The sequence below is a fragment of the Myxine glutinosa genome, chromosome 4, assembly GCF_964187855.1.
Source record: "Myxine glutinosa chromosome 4, kmMyxGlut1.1, whole genome shotgun sequence".
Taxonomy (NCBI): Eukaryota; Metazoa; Chordata; class Myxini; order Myxiniformes; family Myxinidae; genus Myxine; species Myxine glutinosa.
This window is the reverse complement of record NC_136264.1, coordinates 51,726,091-51,739,417: the sequence shown is the minus strand read 5'-3', so window position 1 is coordinate 51,739,417 and position 13,327 is coordinate 51,726,091. Positions and strand designations below refer to the sequence as shown.

Below are 13,327 nucleotides of genomic sequence, written 5' to 3'. Positions count from 1 at the left end.
GGAGGTAAGGATGAGATTGAAGAGGATGTAGAAGAAGTTGATTCCACAGGTGGGGAAAAAAAGAGAACCAAATGAAAGGAGTTGAGCAGTGATCCTGGATTTGGGTAGTTTTTAGGTAGGTAGGAAGGTTAATGATCCTGAAAAATACTGTAGAGGTTAGTGATAAATTTGTATGAAAAGGTCGGTGAAAAATGGGACAACTCAAGGTTAACGCTGTGGTGAGTCCAGCAGTCCATATTGTGTCACCAGGTTAACCTCATTAGAGACATCCAGTGACATTGGTCTTCATCTAATGCTGCCTTTATATGACTGTCAGAATGCTTTCACCAATGTTTTGCTTATGATCTTGTGGGTGTAAATGCAAGTGAGTGCAAGGTACCTGGTTCTATAACTATACAGGCCCACTCATATCTCCAACAAGAATTGTGTTTTAAAGTAAAATTATCCAGATTATGTTTGAGTTAAGTGAATCGATAAATTAGATTATTTGTTGTATTTACTGTACCGATTTGATTCTGAACACAGCGGATGACGAGGCCCCTGATTATGGCTCTGGAGTGAGGCAGTCTGGAATGGCAAAGATCTCGTTTGACGACAGGTACTTCTCAAAGGTACGGCAAAATGAGTCTGTCTTTTACTGTCGGTTTTCGAAGCGTATTTACATAGCAATTTATTGGCGGCCTGTTTGATTCCTAATGTTGAGATCCGAGGTTTTCAGATCGTGTATTCTATGTTCATTTCTCTATCGTTTCATAATGTCCTTGTCTTGCACAGGCTTCCGCATTAGCCTTGGATCATTGTTCAAAAAACATAATAAACACTGGCTGTACCACAAGAACAAATTCCCAAAATTTTATTTGACTTAATTCAAATATTCAGTGTGAATGAGATGACACTTGGGCTGTCAGGGTAGCTTAGAGATAGGTATGCGGACTCACCTCCAAGCTGTCTGAGTTTGAATCTTTGCCCAGCTGTATCTTTTCATCATTTTGTGTTGTGTCCATCGGAAGTACATTAAGCTGTCTGCCAGGAATTTGGGGGTTGGTGGACGTTAAATACTCCACGGTGCCTTTGCGAAGAGTAGGCCAGCTATTGGCAGCACCCCAAACAAATTACAAATTCCTGCTACAATCGAATCTCGGGCCTAGCAAGCCAGTTCCAGAAAGATGGGCTGGAATTGTTTCCCCCGGTTTAAATTGATACTTTTGAGTTTTAGATATGAGTCACCTTTCACTGATCTATTCTTCTGCTTGCTGGCAAATGTCACTTGCAAAATTAAAAAGGAAGAAAACCTGGTTATAGATATGCAGTTAATATCACTACAACTGATTACTGCAATCCCCACAATTTATTGATGCTCAACAAAATAACTGCAGTAATGTTATTGGTATTACGGTTAAAATGTTACACTTGCCGTGGACTGTAGTTTTCAAAAATGGGATACGGAGTGCAAAATGCTTTAGCAATACATAATGGTAGGATTCATGAGAATCTCAACACTTCAAGGAAGCACTTCACCAGAGAAGATCAAACGAGAAAGACAATGATAATAATTTAAGAGTTTTTTTTTGTTTGTTTTTTGTATACAAGATCGAGGCTCGTGTAAGAGCTAAAAGCAAAAAAAAAATACGGACACACAAAACATACAAAAAAGGAAACGGGAGACAAGATGGGGAAAGAGAGAGGGAAGCACACAAGTACACCAGCAGAGAACAGGGACATCGGAATTATAATTCACCAAGTTGGTGAATTTTAAACCTGAATTTTTGAAATACCAACTTCTTTCCTGTAAGTCCTTGGTGACCTTGTGTTTATACTTCTCCCCTCCCCCCCCCCCACCCCCCTTCCCACGCCACCTCCCCCCAAGCCCTCTCCCTCCCACACATCTTCCGATGTCCCTGCTCTCTCAAATGTTGTGTTTATGTGCTTCCCCTTCTCTCCCCATCTTGTCTACCACTCCCCTTTTTATATACTTTGGTTGTTTGTCTGTTTGATTTGTTTGTGTGATAAATGTTAGCTCTTTCACGAGCCTCGATTCTGTATACAAAAAAAAAAAAGTGCTTATTTACTTAAACATAACTGCTGCATTTACAAAGAAGCTCATCATATTTTCCAAGTGCAAAACCCTCGCGGAATTAAAGGGAGCATGAAAAGTGTGCCTGCCCTGTTGCTAGTATGTGTATGAATTTTGCATCTTCCACTGGGGTCATTATGAGTTGTTTTTATTTTAAGTAAGGCTATATGTATTCATATTTTTAAGTGTTTGTAAGTGTGTTTTGTTTGTGTGTTTGCACAATTGTACCTTATTCTTTCACAGCCGAACAATAGCATCTAGAGGCCCCCAAATGTTGGGTGTAGGTACTTCAGAATCTTGGCAAGGTCTTAAGCTACCACACGTGAGCCATGATGTCCATTTTGAGGCCACCAAAGGCCGCTATAAAGTGTATATTGGGTTCTGGGGTCAGGCAGTGCTAAGGCAAAAGGTAACCACCACGAGGCTAATAACTCCATAGCTTTGAAATGTTCAACGCATCCTGAAATCACCGCTGGGAAAAGCTCACCCAGCCAGATAACGCTGGGTTCCCCTTGTCTTTCCCCTTAGGCAGGTTCACTATGTTTTTTCGTTCAAAATCATTGTAGATTAGCAAACCTATCCATTTTTGGAAACGTTATTACATGGAAAATCTGAAAATCAATGTTTACATTTGCCAATTCCGACCAATTCGATTCGACCAATTCGACCAATTCCATTCGACCAATTCCGACCAATCGCTTCGATCGACCATTCGACCAATTCGATCGATTCGATTCATCGAATTCGATTCGATCGACCATTCGACCAATTCGATTTGCCAATCAATTTGACCGACCTTTGCTTGTGTGGAACGGACTGTGAAAACGATGCGGACTATATTGTCGGATACGACACACAGGACAGTGATGACGAACTCGAAATGGCATATTCTGTAATCGTGTATGTTTGATGCCATTGACTGCCTGTGTATATTTTGTCATTGACTGCCTGTGTAGATGTGAAGTTATACTGACTGCATGTGTATATATGATTTTGCTGACTGCCTGTGTATGTTTGGTGATATGAATTATTGTGACACATTTTGATGTTATTAACTGCCTGTACAAAATGATAACATGTATTTGATTATGCAACTTATCGTGAATATAAAGACAGTATTTTGCAATTCAAAACCTTTGATTCGTGTCTTACCATTCCCCATAGCACTAATTTGATACTTTCATTGGATTCCTTGTCCCTGAAAATATAGGTTTAGTGTATTTTTAAAAGTTTTTAGGGTAATTAGAGGCAGAAATAGAACAAAATATGTATTTTACAGTGGCCATTTTGAAAATCCAAAATGGCCGCCATACAGGTATCTCTCCAAATGTAAACATTGATTTTTCGTTTCCTTATGCTATAACCTTTCCAAAAATGTATAGGTTTGCTAATCTCCCATGATTTTGAACGAAATATAATTTATTGACATAGTGAACCTGACTACCTGGAAAGCACCGGGTAGCTGCTACCAGTACAAACACACAGTATATAGGCCAGTAACATATATATATATATATATACACACACACACACACACACACACACACACACACACACACACACACACATACACATACACATACACACACACACAAAAACATACATACACGGAAATACAAGTATAAACTAGTTTATTAAAACATACAGATGCTAGAATCCCAGTAACAAATGCTACCAAATCAGTAATATTTATGGAGGGAAATAAAGTATTTCATCCTCTTCCGGGCTTCACAGCGCATCTCACCACCAGGCCTATGCGCACGTGCCGACAGTGCGGAATGGTGCGAAGTGCCTTCCTTGTGTCGTTTCACAAACACTCCACCTAACCTCGCCTTTCACACAGGAGGTTTTACGCTACACAACCTTACGCTGACTTTCTTAAAGGTTAACACGCACTACCTCCATGGTGCACATATTACATACAACTGAGCCTAACAGGTCCCTGTTAAATGGCAATCTCGAATCTACTCGAAACACATAGCCCATGTTACACTTACCACAATCTAGCTATGAATCCGCCCCCTCCCCCTTCTTCAATGGAACAATATATTTGATGAAGTAGCTTGTGGTTGCACTCTGCAAGCAACTAAATTAATCAAGTAAATAAAGAATGAGTGACCAGAGTGAGGTCTTAGTTTTAGAGTACAGAGTTATAGTCATTTAAAATGTAAATACGACAAAAGTTGAAAATAAAACTATTTTTTACATTCCAATGGGTTGCTAGGCAATGGCAATAGTTGTAATTTGGGATTTTAGGTGGAAGTTAAGCGTGAAGGGGTGGATCAGGAACTTACAAACCAAAGTGAAAAACAAACAGCAATTGTCACATTCTTGTAGCTGTTCCTGCATTGCACATCGTTAACAACAGAGCCGATTCGAGTTTACAGTCTGTTAAGTTAGCTTCTTCCCTTTTTGATATGCTTATTGAATTTAGTTAGACGAGTAATGATTTATGTAATTATGCTGTAAGTGATTATAACAATGTTCGGAATGTCATACCCTGGGTGCCTGATACAGACATCAGACTGTAAATGTAAACATGCAACACTAAAATAGGTGTTGTAACACTTGATTGCCATTGTACGCCATCTGTAAATGATAAATGTTTATGACTTCCGCCCACTCACTGTACAGTATATCGTCTGTAAAGGGCATAGACCCACAGGCACTTCTGAGGGATTGATCATACCCGTGAAAGATCATGTGACGTCCCATTGTCTTGGGTCACGTGACCCAGCATGAGCAAAGGGAGGCTGCACCGGTCGACATTTATTTATGGATATTTCACTTTATGGACATTTTCCGATTGTATTGTGACTTTTCCTGGTATATTGGCTGTGAGTTACTTTCCTGGTATGTGTGATTTCACCTTTCTAGCATACCTATAATAAGCTTTTGAGTCAGTAAGTCAGTAAGTGGTTAGAAAGCTTTATATTTTTGGCATAGGTGTAGTTTGACTTCTCTATTTGGGGGGGGGGTGGGCGGAGGAGGGGCAAGGGCTTAATATGAATAGTGGGTAGCTAGGTCTGCCTTCCAAAATTACCGTCTGTTTGTGTAGTTACAGTGTACATGAAATCACAAATACAGATTACGTTCATTATTGTTACTCACTTTTAAATACGGGATATTTTTATCTTAATTGTAAACTACTGGAAAAAAGGTGGGGGCATACTGCTTCCACGCCCCCGCCCCCCCCACCCCCCGACCCCGCCGGTGATTTTAGGGTTTTTTCTACATATATACCACAAAGACCAAGAGGACATATTCCGGGCTTTGCAGCTGCCAATCTACCCTCTCCCCCATGCCTCTTAGTCACTCTCTCTACCTGCACTAGTTTAAAGTAAATAAATGTTGGATTTACCATATATCCCAAAAGTGGAGAAAACACATAGTTCCCCTGGGACAATTCTCCTTTGTGTGCTGCCAGTACGAGGATTCTCTGGTCACTCATTTTTTATTTACTTGATTCATTTAGTTGCTTGCAGAGTGCAACCACAATCTACTTCATCAAATATATTGTTCCATTGAAGAAGGGGGATGGGGCGGATTCATAGCTAGATTGTGGTAAGTGTAACATGGGCTATGTGTTTCGAGTAGATTCGAGATTGCCATTTAACAGGGACCTGTTAGGCTCAGTTGTATGTAATATGTGCACCATGGAGGTAGTGCGTGTTAACCTTTAAGAAAGTCAGTGTAAGGTTGTGTACCGTAAAACCTCCTGTTTGAAAGGCGAGGTTAGGTGGAGTGTTTGTGAAACAACGACACAAGGAAGGCACTTCGCACCATTCCGCACTGTCGGCACGTGCGCATAGGCCTTGTGGTGAGATGCGCTGCGAAGCCAAGAAGAGATTAAAATACTTTATTTTATGAGCATGTCCCGCGGCACGGGAAAGCAAGAACAAGGTGCCGCCTACACCGACAGGCGGTCAATGGTGGGACCTGCAGCTTGGGGAGGTGGTCCCAAATGTCAGGAGGGCCAGACTGAGGTGGAAGTCAGACAGGAATGTGATTGGTGCTGCACCGGAGAGTGGACACACCAGCCATGACCTCTGCATATCATCGTGTGTGTGTGAATGGATTTGTGCCATCTTGCATCACCTTCATCATGCCTCGCCTCCATCGCTCCATACCTTCATGGCTCCTCCCCTTCGCCGCTTCTCACCTATTTGGGCAGTGTTGCTCAAACTCGTCATCGTGGGGCCTCAACCAGCCCGTGCCATACAAGCCCTCACCTACCCCTTTGCACTTTGTAAGAGTCTGGCCTCTGCGATGCTTAGGGGGTAAGGATTATTTATCTCTTTCCTTGTATACAAGTTTGGGTGACCCTCATTTCTATCCGTGTCTGTTGATGACATGGTTTGTTTCGTCTAACTGCAACGTTTTGTCCACCTACCCTTCTCTCACCCCCACTCTCGTATCAATTTATAATAAATCCCATTGTAATCATAAGGAGTGTCCCCTGCCTTTTTGCTTCCTGCACTCTTCCAACCACCATTCTTTCCAATTGTGTAAGCTTTGCGGATGGAAACACCACCAGTGCCAACCACACCAGCGGGGTGCATCTTAGGTAAAAGACAGTACGGCTGTTTGCGGAGCATTAGGTCTCCGGTGTGGAGTCATATTACGTTCATGACCCTCTATGTGGCAATATAAAGGTCTTTCTAACCACTCACTGACTCACTGATATTAATGTTCAGTGCCTTTCGGGAAACGTGTGTATATGTATGTATGTATGTATATATGTATATATATATATATATATATATATATATATATATATATATATATATATATATATACATACATACATACATACATACATACATACATATACAGACTTGGCATTTAATATGGAATATTTTTTTTTCTTGACTTGGGTTTACTTTCTGAACTCAGTATATCAATCTGGTGAGTTTCTTTTACCCTTCGGTAATGTCTTTGTTGAAAGAACCATGTCACTGATTGTCTTTCGCAGCAAGAAGTCAATAACAGGATTATATCACAGGTGGCGTGACAAAATGTAAGGACAGGTACATTTGACGATTGGCTTCACAATCGGGTATATAAGGGTTGTTGCATTCTGTATTAGTGGAAAACAACTGCTGCACGTCTACAAAAGTTATTTCCACTTCCTCTGGAGATGGTCCGTCAACTTGACAATGCTGTTTGTCATGGAGTGGTGGCTTTACGAAATTCTGGCATGAAACAGCGTGCGACTGCTCAGCAGTATGGCATCACTCAAGGTCAGGTGTCAAAGATCCTGAAACGAAATGCTCAGAGGGGTGTCCCTCCTCCAATACCGAGGCCAGGACGTCCACGCATAACCACAAGGAGAGATGATCGCCAGCTGCACCGGTTAGCCTGCAATGGCCGTACCAAGTCAGCTAATCGGCTTAGGGCTGAGTGGCAGCAACTGACAAATGTGCCTGTATCCAGAAGGCTAGTCAACCAACGACTGGTTCAAGCAGGCTATCGTGCCAGGCGTCCCCTGAGAAAGCCACGCCTGACCCGACAACACAGCCAGCGCCGATTGCAGTGGGCCAGAGAGCACCGTCAATGGCAGCCAGGACACTGGAATCACGTGACCTTCAGTGACGAGTCTAGATTTCTGGTCTATCGTCAAGATGGCCGCGTCCGAGTACGCAGACAAGTGCATGAAGCCCACAACGAAGATTGTATAGTGCCCAGAGTCCAAGCTGGAGGTGGTGGGATGACCGTTTGGGCTGGTTTTCATGCAGGGGGCAAAACTGACCTGGTTGTTCTGAATGGAAACCTGAACCAGTTCAAGTACAGGTTCATTCTGGAAGAAACATTGCTTCCATTTGCTCGTACAGCCTTTCTAGGAAACTTTGTCTTCAAAGATGACAATGCACGGCATCATCGTGCTCGCATGATCCAACACTTTCTTGCTGACCGTGGTGTCGAGCATATGGAGTGGCCTGCCATGTCCCAGGATATGAATCCGATAGAGAACTTGTGGGCAGAATTAACGCGTCAAATCGACAACTTGGACCAGCAGCCTACCTCTGTGCGTGAATTGCAGCAGGCTATTGTCACTGCATGGCAAGCGATTCCTGTCAAAACCTTGGCAAATCCCGTGAACAGCATGCCTCGACGTGTACGTGCTCTCCTGAATGCTCATGGGGGTTACACGAAGTACTGAACTGTAATTTTACTGTCCGTAATCCCAGTCATAATTTAGCTTTTGTTTTTGTTGAAATTTTTTTTGGCTAATGTGTAAAATAAAGAGATACTTCTGGAAAAAGTACAGAAGTTCAACACAGTACTGGCCGTGAATTGAGTTCGATATCAGTTTACATCACTTTCAAGGATCAATTTATTTGCTTCGAAATGTCAAATGTGGTTTTTAGCCGCGTCGCAGACGTGGTCATAGAGTGCCCTCTGCTGTTGTTGTTCTTCTTGTTCTTCTTCTTCTTCTTGTTCTTGCAGAGAAGACAAAACCTCAAAGCTCCACCCATTCTGGGAACCATAGCTCCACCCATTCTGGGAGAGCCTTCATATAAACAAATATCCACCATTTTATTAACTCGCATAGCTTTGAGGCCTGTTTTGTAGGCCCGTCGTGTCTTCCTCTCTCACACAGTTTTATTTCAAATCAAATTCGATATATCATTTCATTTTTCACAGTCGCCAACATAGTTTTAGACTCGGTTGAAAAAAAACGGGAAGAAAATCCGATGAAAGTTGCCCTTTATAGAACGAAATGAATTCTCAAAGGCCTGTAACTTCAAGTCCATTGAGATATATTTTTTTTAAATCGCGGCATGGTCAGTCATACACCGCCCGAAATAAGAGACGGGAAAATGCCGAGATATATATATTTTGTTTAAATCGCGGCATGGTCAGTCATACACCGCCTGAAATAACAGACGGGAAAATGCCGAGATATATTAAAAATTCGTCGCCACACACGGGAAATTGCTGAGATATATTTTCACTTTGCACAAAAATAACATCAAGTAATCGAATCAATAGGAATGTCCTGTGCCTATAACATCGACGTTATAGGCACAGCTGCATCTAGGCATTGTGTAACATCGACGCGGCTTTTGTTTTAATTAAAACTTTTTGGACTTGTTGTTTCTTTTAAAGGTCACATTAACAAAATCTAGAATAATTTCAACATAATTCCAATGAACTTTTGGTTCTAAGTCATCTTGAAAAGTAAGTTCACCCCCACAAAAAAAATTTCCACATCAAATGCGAAGTCTGTATATATATATATATATATATATATATATATATATATATATATATATATATATATATATATAAATATATATATATATATATATATATATATATATATATATATATATACATACAGTCACGTGAAAAAGTAAGTACACCCCATGTAAAGTTTTGACTTTTTCAACATATTTCAACATACAGCTATTTGATCTTCATTTCAACAATATTGATAGATAAAGGTGATATAATATAACAAATATCATGAAACATTTACATTTTGTAGTTCATTGTATAATTTAAATAAACATAAATGCAAATTTCGCATGTGAAAAAAGTAAGTACACCCCTACATTTATCACTACTTCAAATACCTAAAATTAGAATCGGGTGCACCAGCTCAGGTGCAAATGATTAGAACATCGTTAGAGAGGATCTTGGAGGAACCTGTCTTATTTAAACCTCAGACATTTAGTTTCGTTTGCCCTTTGTTGTTGAAGTGTGCGGCGTCACCATGCCAAGATGAAAAGAGCTCTCTGGGGCCTTCAGAAAGAAGGTTATAGATGCCTACGAGTCTGGGAAGGGATTTAAAAAGATCTCCAAACAATTTGAAATCAATCATTCGACTGTCCGGAAGATCATCTACAAGTGGAGAAGATTCCAAACAACTGCCAACTTGTTCAGGCCAGGCCGCCCCAGCAAGTTCAGCCTGAGAGCAGACCGCAAGATGCTGAAAGAAGTCTCTAATAACCCCAGAGTGTCATAACGGGACCTACAGGTAGCTCTTGCCACTGTTGATGTCATAGTGCCAAAGACTAAAGTTTGCCAATGAACACCTGGGCAAAGACTAGCACTTCTGGAACAATGTGCTCTGGAAAGATGAGTCTAAGGTAGAGCTATTTGGCCACAGTACCAGAAGACATGTTTGGCGAAAACCAAAGACAGCATTTGACCACAAGAACCTGATACCAACTGTAAAGCATGGTGGTGGAAATATTATGGTTTGGGGCAGCTTTGCTGCATCAGGGCCTGGGCAGCTCACCATCATAGAATCCACTATGAATTCTTTATTGTACCAGAGTGTGCTTGAGGATAATTTGAGGCCATCTGTCGGAAAGTTGAAGCTCAACCGAAGGTGGAACTTGCAACATGACAATGACCCTAAACATACTCGTAAATCCACCAAGGAATGGCTGAAAAGAAAGAAATGGAGGGTTCTGAAATGGCCAAGTCAAAGCCCGGATCTAAATCCCATCGAGATGTTGTGGGGGATTTGAAACGAGCTGTGCATGCAATTGAGCATGCTGTGCCACAATTTTTTGTTGAATAAATTATTGTAAAGTCAATTTTCATTGTTTTTTGTTCAATTAGATCACCTTTATCTATAGATACTGTTTAAATGAAGATCAATTATTGATATGTCCACATATGTTAAAAAGATTTTAAAAAACATTTCATGGGGTGTACTAAGGTATTTGAAGTAGTGATAGATTCTAATTTTAGGTATTTGAAGTAGTGATAAATGTTGGGGTGTACTTACTTTTTCCACATGGGAAATTTGCATTTATGTTTATTTAAATTATACAATGGACTACAAAATGTAAATGTTTCATGATATTTGCTATATTATATCACCTTTATCTATCAATATTGTTGAAATGAAGATCAAATAGCTGTATGTTGAAATATGTTGAAAAAGTCAAAACTTTACATGGGGTGTACTTACTTTTTCACGTGACTGTATATATATATACTGTATTCACGTGCAATATATATTGACGTGCACACACACACACATCTCTCGCACACACACACACACACATCTCTCGCACACACACACACATGCACTCGACGTTATTTATGGAGCCAATTCTATTTCGCACAAAAGCCTGGCTTTTAGGCAATGAACATAGGCCACTCTATTAGCCATGATTTGTGTTCAGAGCCCTCTCCTTGTACTGACTGATGGCCATATTGTGCCGACTATGCCTGATAAATCTCATTTGATTTTGGCTCACTAACCAGTCGAGATTGAACTCTTGTTGGGCGAGCATCACTGACATGACGTTTACAACAGGTGAGATTGAGATTGACTTCACATTTTAAATGGTTGCCTTTCCCAACTCTAGTCTTTACCCCAACAGCCACGGCTGGATTAACATTTTGTAGGCCTGGTGCCAAGCAAATTTGTGGTCTTTGACACAGCATACAGCTGTATATGTTTTATTTACAAGTTTAAGTTGCAGATGGAGGTGGCTGCTATGAAAGTAACAGCAATGGTAGCCGTTTGGGCAGAAGGAGATATACACAAGTGTCCATAAAATAAATAACAAATGAATAAATATCAATAAAACAGCCTGCCATTTTCTGATCCCACTAAATTGTAAACATATTCTTTGTTGAAACGCATTGCGATTTGTATATTTGGGCTGGCCGGATGACCTCGATGTACGTACACTCGACGCTAAGCTGTCACGCCTGGTTTTGATTCCTGACCCAGCTATAAACTGTCATCCCGGTGTTTCACAGGCAGGGTGATTCATCAATGTGTGTGTCATCCCTTGAATGGACGTTAAAGAGAGTCCTGTCTGCCAACATTCTTTGGTGGACATTAAAGATCCCATGGCGTCCTTCGCAAAGAGTAGGCAAACTATCGACAGCATCATAAACATATTCTACATTCCTGCCCTAACTAGTTGAACATTAGGCCATGTCAGCCGGTTCGTGAAGACTCGGGCCAAGCTTCCCCCAGCCAACCCCACAATAAAAGTGAGATAATGGTGGCCATTAAAGAAGAAGAGAAGATCACGATATGTACACTTTTTTTTATCTTGGTCACTATGGGCCCCTTCTGATTGTGGGTCATGTGCCAAGTTGCCTTTGGCGCCATTGTAAACCCAGCACTGCTAACAGCAATGCTTTTCATTTGAATTTGAAATTGTATCCATGTCTACCTTTTGTTGAGGATTTGGATTTTGAATTGCCATAAGGCTCATGGCTAGGGTGCCGGCTTAGGATCCTAGGATCCTGGGTTCGAATCCCGGTCGATCGCTGAATTAACGCCAGGGGGGTTGACTCAGCCTGTCATCCTTCCGAGGTCGGCTAATTGAGGACCAGTTCACTGGTAATTCCCTGTTTGTCGTTAAAGGCGGCAAAAAGGGTTGGCGTCAGGAAGGGCATCCGGCCGTAAAACATTGCTTCAAAAAGGGGACCGAAAAACAACAACAACCACGGTGCCCGAAAAAGGCCAACCCCCGCTAGCCTCTAAAGGTGGTTATATAAGGCTCATGGTTGATATAATGATAGAAACATGGGTTTGTTTAAAAAAAAAATTTGTTGTTTATGTCTTTCAAGAAACAAATGTCAGGTGCATTGGATGTAAACTATAGCTTGATTGCCATGTGCTTTGGGTCTTGTCTGAGTTATTGCTTTCCCTTTACTCCTTAAGATATGCCCAAAAAGTATTAGATGCACCATTTGTCAGTCTAGAAACCATGAAAGTGCTGCTGCGTGGTTGAAATAATGTTGGGTCTCTGCACTTGCCGATAGAAGATCCACATCCATTTGCCAACATGTTGAAGTGAACGTTAATTATTGAATGGAATTTGTTTAACAGAGACAAGAATCTCCAGAACCCAGCAACTTGAAACCAGTGCTGTCCAAGGAAGAGCTTCGCATTGTTGAGGGCCAAGGCGAGTCAGCAGATATTGATTCATTGTCTGATGACAGCAATAATAATTTTGGTAAGAGTTTTTAGCAATGATTTTTACTTGGACTGTATAGACTCATTGTGGGTGACTGCTTAAATAATGTGAGTTGAAGCTAACTTGAGGAGTAGTTTTGGACAATATATCCTGTCTGCTTGAAAATATTATTTACAAGCGAGGTACCCGTGCTACGCATGTAGAAAACATTCTACATGTGTGCTACGCACGGGTGGGGAGCCGAAAGCAAACAAACTGCGGAAACGGTGAATGCTAACGCATGAAACCAATAAATTCCACATTCCTGTGGCACCTTCAGTTGCACGTCAGACAGGTTCGT

General features: G+C 41.2%; 1 protein-coding gene across 1 annotated transcript in view; it reads left to right on the top strand.

The window, feature by feature from the left end:
* The window catches only part of LOC144891712 (kinesin-like protein KIF1B), a 65,155-nt gene that overhangs the window by 13,867 nt on the left and 37,961 nt on the right, over positions 1–13,327 (top strand). The window contains exons 7-8 of the mRNA XM_078775708.1: positions 526–611; positions 12,900–13,026. Coding sequence (XP_078631834.1) covers positions 526–611; positions 12,900–13,026 — 213 coding nt within the window. The remainder of the gene's footprint in view (positions 1–525; positions 612–12,899; positions 13,027–13,327) is intronic.